The following is an 11,461-nucleotide window of genomic DNA, read 5'->3' as shown; positions in this document are numbered from 1 at the left end:
TCTCTAGCCACTTTAATAATAAAAAATTGGATGTAATAAATGTATCAATTTAAACAATGCCACTTTATATAATGTTTACATACCCTACATTACTTATCTCATATGTATATACTGTACTCTATACCATCTACCATCTATGCCGTTCGGCCATCGCTCATCCATATATTTCTTCTTTTTTTTACCCGTTTTTCTCCCCAATTTCATGGTATTCAATTAGTTGTAGTTACTGTCTTCTCTCATCGCTGCAACTCCCGTACGAAGAGGCGAAGGTCGAGAGTCATGCGTCCTCCGAAACACAACCCAACCAAGCCGCACTGCTTCTTGACACAACGCACATCCAACCCGGAAGCCAGCCGCACCAATGTGTGGGAGGAAAGACCGTACACCTAGCGACCTGGTCAGCGTGCACTGCGCCCGGCCCGCCACAGGAGTCGCTAGTGTGCGGTGAGACAAGGATATCCCTGCCGGCCAAACCCTCCCTAACCCCGGACGACGCTGGGCCAATTGTGCATCGTCCCATGAGCCTCCCGGTCGCGGCCGGCTGCGGCCTGGGCTTAAACCCAGAATCTCTGGTGGCACATCTAGCACTGCGATGCTAGCACTGCGCCACCCGGGAGGCGTCCATATCCATATATTTCTATGTATACATTCTTATTCATTCCTTTACACTTGTGTGTATAAGGTAGCTGTCGTGAAATCGTTAGATTACTTGTTATATATTACTGCATGGTCGGGAACTAGAAGCACAAGCATTTCGCTACACTCAAATTAACATTAGCTAACCATGTGTATGTGACAAATACAATTTGATTTGATTTGATGTAGAGAGAGAGAGAGAGAGAAAGAAAGAAAGAGTGAGAGATAACTATTATACAGAGAGTGAAGGAAAAAGCACAAAATAGGGACTATAATCCATGAAGAGAGCTAAAATAGGGACTATAATCCATGAAGAGAGTTAAAATAGGGACTATAATCCATGAAGAGAGTTAAAATAGGGACTATAATCCATGAAGAGAGCTAAAATAGGGACTATAATCCATGAAGAGAGCTAAAATAGGGACTATAATCCATGAAGAGAGTTAAAATAGGGACTATAATCCATGAAGAGAGTTAAAATATGGACTATAATCCATGAAGAGAGCTAAAATAGGGACTATAATCCATGAAGAGAGCTAAAATAGGGACTATAATCCATGAAGAGAGTTAAAATAGGGACCATAATCCATGAAGAGAGCTAAAATAGGGACTATAATCCATGAAGAGAGTTAAAATAGGGACTATAATCCATGAAGAGAGCTAAAATAGGGACTATAATCCATGAAGAGCTAAAAAAGGGACTATAATCCATGAAGAGAGTTAAAATAGGGACTATAATCCATGAAGAGAGCTAAAATAGGGACTACAATCCATGAAGAGAGCTAAAATAGGGACTATAATCAATGAAGAGAGTTAAAATAGGGACTATAATCCATGAAGAGAGCTAAAATTGGGACTATAATCCATGAAAAGAGCTAAAATAGGGACTATAATCCATGAAGAGAGCTAAAATAGGGACTATAATCCATGAAGAGAGTTAAAATAGGGACTATAATCCATGAAGAGAGCTAAAATAGGGACTATAATCCATGAAGAGAGCTAAAATTGGGACTATAATCCATGAAGAGAGTTAAAATAGGGACTATAATCCATGAAGAGAGCTAAAATTGGGACTATAATCCATGAAGAGAGCTAAAATAGGGACTATAATCCATGAAGAGAGTTAAAATAGGGACTATAATCCATGAAGAGAGCTAAAAAATGGACTATAATCCATGAAGAGAGCTAAAAAGATTACATTTCAAAGAAAGCACAGGGGACCTGAGAGAGGGTTATGGATGGGTCAATGAGGAATCTAAATCAGTAAAAGTGTGTGTTTGTGGTTGGTTGGTATGTTACCGTGAAGCGGGAGCCGGTGCGTCGCCGGGGGGCACTGCGGACAGACCCTGGGGTGGCGCTGCCCAGCCTCTCCCCCCCTACTGCCCCACCGATCTCCTTATGACTGATCACTGGGGTGGAGGGCAGGGAAGACGAGTAGTCACTGCTTTGACCACCGTTACTGGCCTGAGAGAGAGAAACAAAAACAAAGAAACAGAAAGAGTGACAGACAACAAAAAGGACAAAAGAGAGAGAGATTACAGAGAGCAAAGAAAGACAGCTGAATATGTGGAAAAGTCTGGAAACAAAATCCATAAATCTAAATGAACACTGAACACTCCTGTCCAACATTACCATCCTATTGATTTGGACCAGTGTCTTATCTCCAGTATGAAGGACTGGAGGCCAGAGCTGCTGCTGTACCTGACCAGGGAAGACTCCTGACACTGGGGTAGAGCCTCCAGAGTGACTGGGGGAGTTGGGCAGGGATTTACAGGAGGCCAGTAGAGCTGCCTGCTTCTTCACTGCCATGATCTTCTGGGCAGCTGTGGTAAGTAGAGAGAGGACAAAAACAAACATTACCCTTCTTAGACAGTCATCTTTCTAATCTAGATGCTGATATAGATGAATGTGAAATTAATTCCAATTGGTTTATTGATTGTCACACCCTGGCCTCTGTTATATTGATTTTATTTATTAGTTTAGTTAGGTCAGGGTGTGACATGGGATGTTTGTGTGTTTTGTCTAGTTTAGGGTGTGTGTATTGTTTAGGGGGTTGTGTATAGTGTATGGGGTTGTGTTCAGTATAGAGGTTTAGGAAAGTCTATGGTTGCCTGGTTTGGTTCTCAATCAGAGACAGATGTTTATTGTTGTCTCTGATTGGGAGCCATATTTAAGGCAGCCATAGGCTTAAGGTGATTGTGGGTAATTGTCTATGTCTATGTCGCATGTGTGCACGTAGTTTGTTTAGCTTCACAATCTTTTTGTTCGTTGGTAGTGTTTTGTTTGTCTTCATTAAAAGAAGATGTCTTTCTTTCACACTGCGCCTTGGTCCACTCATTTGTCTCATATCGATCGTGACATTGATTCAAATTCCAGCTACATTGTACTGAAACAACATAAAAAAGGAGCAGTGTGTGTGTGTTTGTGTGTGTCCTCACCCTCGGTGAAGACGCGGTTGACGTTGAGGCCGTAGGTAGCGCAGGTCTCGTAGTAGGTACAGCGCCTGACGTCTGAACACAGCTGTCTAGCCCTGGCATCCTCTATCACCCGAGGGTTGGTGCTGGTGATTTTATCTGGAGGAAGGAGGAACTACATCAACTACACCCTATTAGAAACCTTAATAAACCTTTAGAAACCCATACAGACGCTATCTTTAGTATAATATAGAGCAGGGTTTCTTAAACTATGGGTCGGGAACCAAAGTGGGCCCTGGACATGTGAGAGGTGGGCATCAAGTTATGAGAATGCATCTTTAGGATGATTTGGGTCACGGGAGGACAGTCAATTTCTCATTTGGGTCTCGAGCTGAAAATGTTTGCTCACCCCTGTCATAGAGAGTGGGTATGGGTGGAGTCTTACCCTGGGTTCCTACCACTATGAAGGGTATCTCAGCGATGTTGCGGTGGATGCCAAGCTCGCTGTAGTTCCTGTACACTTCCTGGAAACTGGCCTCATTCTCCAGACTAAAGACCAGGATGACCCCGTCCACCCAGCTAGCCATCTGGAGAGGAGGGGAGAGGGTAGCGTAGGGGAGGTAATAGGGGACAAATGGGGAGAGAACAAGTGAAAGAGAGAGTTGTCAGAGGAGAACATAAAAATAACAGGTGAGAAGAGTTAAACAGTCCAACGTGTCAGAGTGAACCCCTGTCAACTCCATGTGTTTTAAGGGGGACACTACTCATCAGTCTGCAGTCAGTAAAGCCTCCACCTACCTGTGCATCCGGGGGTCCTGTCTCCTCCCTGATCAGCAAAATGTGACTGTTGCCATCAACAAGTACCTCCTTCTTATACCTGCCCCCTGATAGAGAAAGAAAGAAAGAAAGAAAGAGAGAGAGAGAGAGAGAGAGAGAGAGAGAGAAAGAGAGAGAGAGAGAGAGAGAGAGAGAGAGAGAGAGAGAGAGAGAGAGAGAGAGAGAGAGAGAGAGAGAGAGAGAGAAGCTCTATGTGATACAGTAGTATTTTCTTTACAGGAATGCTTTAAGGCTTAAGTACAAGGTATTTATTTTATTTATTTATTTCACCTTTATTTAACCAGGTAGGCAAATTGAGAACACGTTCTCATTTACAATTGCGACCTGGCCAAGATAAAGCAAAGCAGTTCGACACATACAACAACACATAGTTACACATGGAGTAAAACAAACATACAGTCAATAATACAGTGAAAAATAAGTCTATATACAATATGAGCAAGTGAGGTGAGATAAGGGAGGTGAAGGCAAACAAAATATATATATAAATAAATAAAAATATAAAAAGGCCATGGTGGCGAAGTAAATACAATATAGCGAGTAAAAAAAAAGTTTAAAAAAGTAGAGATAGTAGAGATAGAAAAAAGTAGAGATAGAAATAATGGGGTGCAAAGGAGCAAAATAAATAAATAAATAAATACAGTAGGTAAAGAGGTAGTTGTTTGGGCTAAATTATAGATGGGCTATGTACAGGTGCAGTAATCTATGAGCTGCTCTGACAGCTGGTGCTTAAAGCTAGTGAGGGAGATAAGTGTTTCCAGTTTCAGAGATTTTTGTAGTTCGTTCCAGTCATTGGCAGCAGAGAACTGGAAGGAGAGGCGGCCAAAGGAAGAATTGGTTTTGGGGGTGACCAGAGAGATATACCTGCTGGAGCGCGTGCTACAGGTAGGTGCTGCTATGGTGACCAGCGAGCTGAGATAAAGGGGGACTTTACCTAGCAGGGTCTTGTAGATGACCTGGAGCCAGTGGGTTTGACGACGAGTATGAAGCGAGGGCCAGCCAACGAGAGTGTACAGGTCGCAGTGGTGGGTAGTATATGGGGCTTTGGTGACAAAACGGATGGCACTGTGATAGACTGCATCCAATTTATTGAGTAGGGTTTTGGAGGCTATTTTGTAAATGACATCACCGAAGTCGAGGATTGGTTGGATGGTCAGTTTTACAAGGGTATGTTTGGCAGCATGAGTGAAGGATGCTTTGTTGCGGAATACGAAGCCAATTCTAGATTTAACTTTGGATTGGAGATGTTTGATGTGAGTCTGGAAGGAGAGTTTACAGTCTAACCAGACACCTAGGTATTTGTAGTTGTCCACATATTCTAAGTCAGAGCCGTCCAGAGTAGTGATGTTGGACAGGCGGGCAGGTGCAGGCAGCGATCGGTTGAAGAGCATACATTTAGTTTTACTTGTAATTAAGAGCAAATGGAGGCCACGGAAGGAGAGTTGTATGGCATTGAAGCTCGCCTGGAGGGTTGTTAATACAGTGTCAAAAGAAGGGCCAGAAGTATACAGAATATTGTCGTCTGCGTAGAGATGGATCAGAGAATCACCAGCAGCAAGAGCGACATCATTGATGTATACAGAGAAGAGAGTCGGTCCAAGAATTGAACCCTGTGGCACCCCCATAGAGACTGCCAGAGGCCCGGACAACAGACCCTCCGATTTGACACACTGAACTCGATCAGAGAAGTAGTTGGTGAACCAGGCGAGGCAATCATTAGAGAAACCAAGGCTGTCGAGTCTGCCGATGAGGATGTGGTGATTGACAGAGTCAAAAGCCTTGGCCAGGTCAATGAATACGGCTGCACAGTATTGTTTCCTATCGATGGCGGTTAAGATATCGTTTATGACCTTGAGCGTGGCTGAGGTGCACCCATGGCCAGCTCTGAAACCAGATTGCATAGTGGAGAAGGTATGGTGGGATTCGAAATGGTCGGTAATCTGTTTGTTGACTTGGCTTTCGAAGACCTTAGAAAGGCAGGGTAGGATAGATATAGGTCTGTTGCTGTTAGGGTCAAGAGTGTCCAACCCTTTGAAGAGGGGGATAACCGCAGCTGCTTTCCAATCTTTGGGAATCTCAGACGACACGAAAGAGAGGTTGAAAAGGCTAGTAATAGGGGTGGCAACAATTTCAGCAGATAGTTTTAGAAAGAAAGGGTCCAGATTATCTAGCCCGGCTGATTTGTAAGGGTCCAGATTTTGCAGCTCTTTCAGAACATCAGCTGACTGTGTTTGGGAGAAAGAGAAATGGGGAAGGCTTGGGCGAGTAGCAGAGGGGAGGGCAGTGCTGTTGACCAGGGTAGGGGCAGCCAGGTGGAAAGCATGGCCAGCCGTAGAAAAATGCTTATTGAAATTCTCAATTATAGTGGATTTGTCGGTGGTGACAGTGTTTCCTATCTTCAGTGCAGTTGGAAGCTGGGAGGAGGTGTTCTTATTCTCCATGGACTTTACAGTGTCCCAGAACTTTTTTGAATTTGTGTTGCAGGAAGCAAATTTCTGCTTGAAAAAGCTAGCCTTGGCTTTTCTAACTGCCTGTGTATATTGGTTTCTAGCTTCCCTGAAAAGTTGCATATCACGGGGGCTGTTCGATGCTAATGCAGAACGCCATAGGATGTTTTTCTGTTGGTTAAGGGCAGTCAGGTCAGAAGAGAACCAAGGGCTATATCTGTTCCTGGTTCTAAATTTCTTGAATGGGGCATGCTTATTCAAGATGGTGAGGAAGGCATTTTTAAAAAATATCCAGGCATCCTCTACTGACGGGATGAGATCAATATCCTTCCAGGATACATCGGCCAGGTCGATCAGAAAGGCCTGCTCGCTGAAGTGTTTCAGGGAGCGTTTGATAGTGATGAGTGGAGGTCGTTTGACCGCTGACCCATTACGGATGCAGGCAATGAGGCAGTGATCGCTGAGATCTTGGTTGAAAACAGCAGAGGTGTATTTGGAGGGCAAGTTGGTTAGGATGATATCTATGAGGGTGCCCGTGTTTACGGAATTGGGGTGGTACCTGGTAGGTTTATTGATAATTTGTGTGAGATTGAGGGCATCAAGCTTAGATTGTAGGATGGCTGGGGTGTTAAGCATGTTCCAATTTAGGTCGCCTAGCAGCACGAGCTCTGAAGATAGATGGGGGGGCAATCAGTTCACATATGGTGTCCAGAGCACAGCTGGGGGCAGAGGGTGGTCTATAGCAGGCGGCAACGGTGAGAGACTTGTTTTTAGAGAGGTGGATTTTTAAAAGTAGAAGTTCAAATTGTTTGGGAACAGACCTGGATAGTAAAACAGAACTCTGCAGGCAATCTTTGCAGTAGATTGCAACACCGCCCCCTTTGGCCGTTCTATCTTGTCTGAAAATCTTGTAGTTGGGGATGAAAATGTCAGAATTTTTGGTGGTCTTTCTAAGCCAGGATTCAGACACGGCTAAAACATCCGGGTTGGCAGAGTGAGCTAAAGCAGTGAACAAAACAAACTTAGGGAGGAGTCTTCTAATGTTAACATGCATGAAACCAAGGCTATTACGGGGGAATAGGAGTGGAGCTAGGTACTGCAGGGCCTGGATTCACCTCTACATCACCAGAGGAACAGAGGAGGAGTAGGATAAGGGTACGGCTAAAAGCTATGAGAATTGGTCGTCTAGAGCATCTAGAACAGAGAGTAAAAGGACGTTTCTGGGGGCGATAAAATAGCTTCAAGGAATAATGTACAGACAAAGGTATGGTAGGATGTGAATACAGTGGAGGTAAACCTAGGTATTGAGTGATGATGAGAGAGATATTGTCTCTAGAAACATCAATGAAACCAGGTGATGTCATCGCATATGTGGGTGGTGGAAATGAAAGGTTGGATATGGTATAGTGAGCAGGGCTAGAGGCCCTACAGTGAAATAAGCCAATAAACACTAACCAGAACAGCAGTGGACAAGGCATATTTACATTAAGGAGAGGCATGCTTAATCGAGTGATCAATAAGGGTCCAGTGAGTAGAGGTTGGTTGGGGTCACGGCGATCCAGACAGCTGGCCGGGTAGATGGCTATCGGTAGCAAGATAGCATAGGATGGAGGTCTATTTTTAGACACCTCATGCGTTTCCGTCGGTAGATTAGTGGGGTTCCGTGTCTTGTAGAGGGGATCAATCCAATTGGCAAAATAGATATAGTGACCCAAGAAAAAAATTTAAAAAAATTGTCCGAAATACTTATTAAGATAGCAGCCGATAAGACAGCTAACGATTAGCGGGCCCCAGGTGAGCGTTCAGGTAACGTCGCGACGGAGGTGCCAGTTGGATAACTCCCTCGGCCAGATAACGTCGGCAGTCAATCGTGAAGGCCCGGTGGGGCTCCGTATCTGCAGCAAAAAAAAAACGGGTCCGGATAGGTGACTGTAGCCCAGGAATGGCTGATGGAACTCCTCAGCTGGCTAGTTCCGGAATAATTTAAGTTTGCTCTGGGATCGACGTAAGCCAATAGTCACACGGTTTGCAGCTAGCTAGCTGCGAAATCAAGGTGCAAATGTCCAGAGCCTGCGGCTGAAATCCGGGGAAACTGAGAGAAAAAAAAGGCCCGGTATGCTCCGGTCCGAGTCGCGTTGCACAAAAGTGCCGGTAGATTATCGAGCTAAAGGAATAGCTGATGACCACAAAACGTGGGCAGCTGAAACACCAACGCTAGTCAGCAAGCCGGCTAACTTCTGGGCAGCTTCAAATTAGCTTTCGGCTAGCTTTCGGCTAACTTCTGGTTAGCTTTCTGGCTAACTTCTGATTAGCCCCTGGTTAGCTTCACTGTGGATTTTCAGATTTGAGGTAAATAATACTTTTTTGTTGTAATTGGTGAGGCGGGTTGCAAGAAAGCTTTTGTAGTTGAGTTCTTGGATAATAAAAAAATATATAAAAGATATGCGAGGAAGGTGTAAATATATATATACAGGACAAGACAGTACGAGGACAAAAATGACGTCTGAACTGCTAAGCCATCTTGGAATTTTGATGTATGATGTCAAACCAGTGTTAATTTCGTCAACAAAAATAATGACGTAAATATTAGTCAAACACCTATTTTTCAGTGGCAGTTGACGAGACTATAACTGACTAAATAGACTCAGAAAATAAATATTAATAATAATAAATATTAATAATAAAACAAGACAAAAATATCTCTGTGACTAAAATCTGACTAGTAAATGGACTGGACAAGAGTTTTTTGAGAGATTGAGAGCTTTCAGTGTTATTTGTAGGGTCCAATGAAAAGCATACATGACATTATTGTAAGGCTTTCTCATTGCAAAGTTCCAATGTTTTTATTGGTGGAAAATAAATACCATGTCCAGGTCATTCACAAGTCACCTCTCTGCCCAGCAACCGTTTTCCAATCTGGCGGCAACAAATCATTGACGCAAATAAGGCACACGCATTGGCGTCTCTCCCGGTGGTACATGCTTCCGGTAGAAAAAGGGGCAATGTTTGGAGCCACTTTACTTATCGTGTTAATTCAAACAAGACCGAATGCAACGTCTAAATTTACATTTTAGTAATTTAGCAGATGCTCTTATCCAGAACGACTTACAGTAAGTGCATTCACCTTAAGATAGCTAGGTGGAAGACAGAGTTTGCACCCACAAGCTAATGCGGAAAAATACTACAAACCTCAAGAGACATCTGAAAGTGCATCATCTCAATATATATGGTCAGGTAATAACATATTAATAATGCTAGCTAGTTAGTTTGCAGCAACCTATCACACCTCTACTTATGACAGAACTTTGATTACATTATAGCTACAGTATGTCAAGGGGTGTTTGCCAATTTGCCTGTTGGGAAGAGAATTATGGGATAGGATGTTATGCAGAACAATATGTTGGTAGGACAAGGTTAAGTATGTTTGTGCACATGGAAGTCAGTGATTTATGTTTACTAGGTTAATGAGGCAATGGAAATGTGATGTGACTAAAATTAAAAGGCATTTATAGTTGACTAAAATGGCCCACTGTTTTTTTTAAACCAGACTAAATCATTATTCAAATGACCAAATTTTGACTAAGACTTAATTATATTTTAGTCAAAATGATTAAGACAAGACTACATCTAAAATAAAGAGTGCCATAATTAAAACTGTCAAACTCACCTTCTGGGTTCTCCAGGGGCTGGTAGCTCCCGCTCATGTGTCTGTGGACCAGGGCTGACTTCCCACTGCGGAGACCTCCCAACACCCCCTGGACACATAGTCAGAAGGATATATCACCCCACTCTTTCTAATAGTGACATGTTTATCATACTCTACAACAACTACTTATATTTACTACAATTATCATCATAGTTTTCCATTAGTAGACACTGTCACTGTCGTTGTCTCTGTTGAAGCAGAAACAAGACTACACCTATTTCCTATTCCAGCGGTATGACAACAGCAATCACTCTCACCAGATGGAGCTCTTGGACGGTTCGACTGAAGGTCCATTCTTGACTGTTACCGCAAGCCGCTGTGGACACACAGAGAGAGGGAAAGAGAGAGAGAGGGAGACTGATTAAAACATAAGTTCAATGTCGTGATCACGTGTTCCCTCTCCCTTTCTGCCTCCTGTCTACAGCTTGCTTAGAACAGGGGAAACTTTCAAAGTCACCGGCCGTCTCGCTCTACAGCACTCTGAAGCTGTGAGGAATGCCGTGCCGCGCGTTCTCAGTGTGTGTGGCCCCATGAGTGCCCTGTCGCTGGTCCAGATGGCCTAGACTACAGAGTTAGGTGAGGGTGGGGGACGGAGAAAAGGAACAAGGGAATGAGGTAGAGCCGCAAAGGACGAGTGCAAATGAATTGCACAGGCTCAGTAGTGAGGCTCAAGTTCATTAGCAGCTCTGTGGACGCAGCCGGAGTGAGCGTGCCAGTGTGTGTGTGTGTTTGTGTACACGTGTGTGTGTGTACGTATGTGTGTCTGAGCGTGTATGTGAGATGATTACCAAACAATCTCTATGTGTTTTATTCATCCAAAATTCCAATACAAGCCTCAGTAGATTTCACCATCATTTTGATGCTGCGCAGCAAGCTGAAAATGGGATGTAGAGAGAGAGATAGAGAACATTTCTGTGTCCACAGTGAAATGAGAATTTGGATATCCTCCAAGCATCATAATTACTGGGTACCTGTTATTTCACTGCATCGCCCAGAGGTGTTCAATAATATCTGAAAAGCAAAGACAGGGGTCCTCACAACAGGTGACTGCCAATGAATTGAGACTTTTATTGAAGTCACATCATTTTCTATCTATATACTACTGCAATAGCCATCACACAGAAAAGAGTGAGGTGGAGAAAAGAGTAAGTCAAGTCACACTACTGCATAGCAGAGTGGAAGAGGACTAGTAGGTAATGTAACATCCTGTAAGTGGCTGCCAGTACTATTCCTCATTGTGACAGAGTCCATCAATAACAGTTACATTTTAGTCATTTACCACGACTGTCACGTTCCTGACCTGTTTTTCCTTTTTCTTGTATTTATTTAGTTGGTCAGGGCGTGAGTTGGGGTGGGTTGTCTATGTGTTATTTTCTATGTTGGGATGTTTGTGTTCGGCCGGGTATGATTCTCAATCAGAG

The 11,461-nt window shown here is 43.5% G+C and overlaps 1 protein-coding gene across 1 annotated transcript in view; it reads right to left on the bottom strand.

The window, feature by feature from the left end:
• LOC129815417 (arf-GAP with GTPase, ANK repeat and PH domain-containing protein 1-like) overlaps positions 1-11,461 on the bottom strand; it is a 33,859-nt gene that overhangs the window by 15,421 nt on the left and 6,977 nt on the right. Inside the window, exons 2-8 of the mRNA XM_055869216.1 lie at positions 10,298-10,356; positions 10,002-10,089; positions 3,849-3,934; positions 3,496-3,637; positions 3,075-3,209; positions 2,338-2,459; positions 1,936-2,100 (exon numbers count right to left, since the gene is read on the bottom strand). Coding sequence (XP_055725191.1) covers positions 1,936-2,100; positions 2,338-2,459; positions 3,075-3,209; positions 3,496-3,637; positions 3,849-3,934; positions 10,002-10,089; positions 10,298-10,356 — 797 coding nt within the window. The remainder of the gene's footprint in view (positions 1-1,935; positions 2,101-2,337; positions 2,460-3,074; positions 3,210-3,495; positions 3,638-3,848; positions 3,935-10,001; positions 10,090-10,297; positions 10,357-11,461) is intronic.

The sequence above is a fragment of the Salvelinus fontinalis genome, chromosome 18 (assembly GCF_029448725.1).
Source record: "Salvelinus fontinalis isolate EN_2023a chromosome 18, ASM2944872v1, whole genome shotgun sequence".
In the NCBI taxonomy this organism is placed as follows: domain Eukaryota; kingdom Metazoa; phylum Chordata; class Actinopteri; order Salmoniformes; family Salmonidae; genus Salvelinus; species Salvelinus fontinalis.
This window is presented reverse-complemented; position numbering and strand designations above follow the sequence as displayed.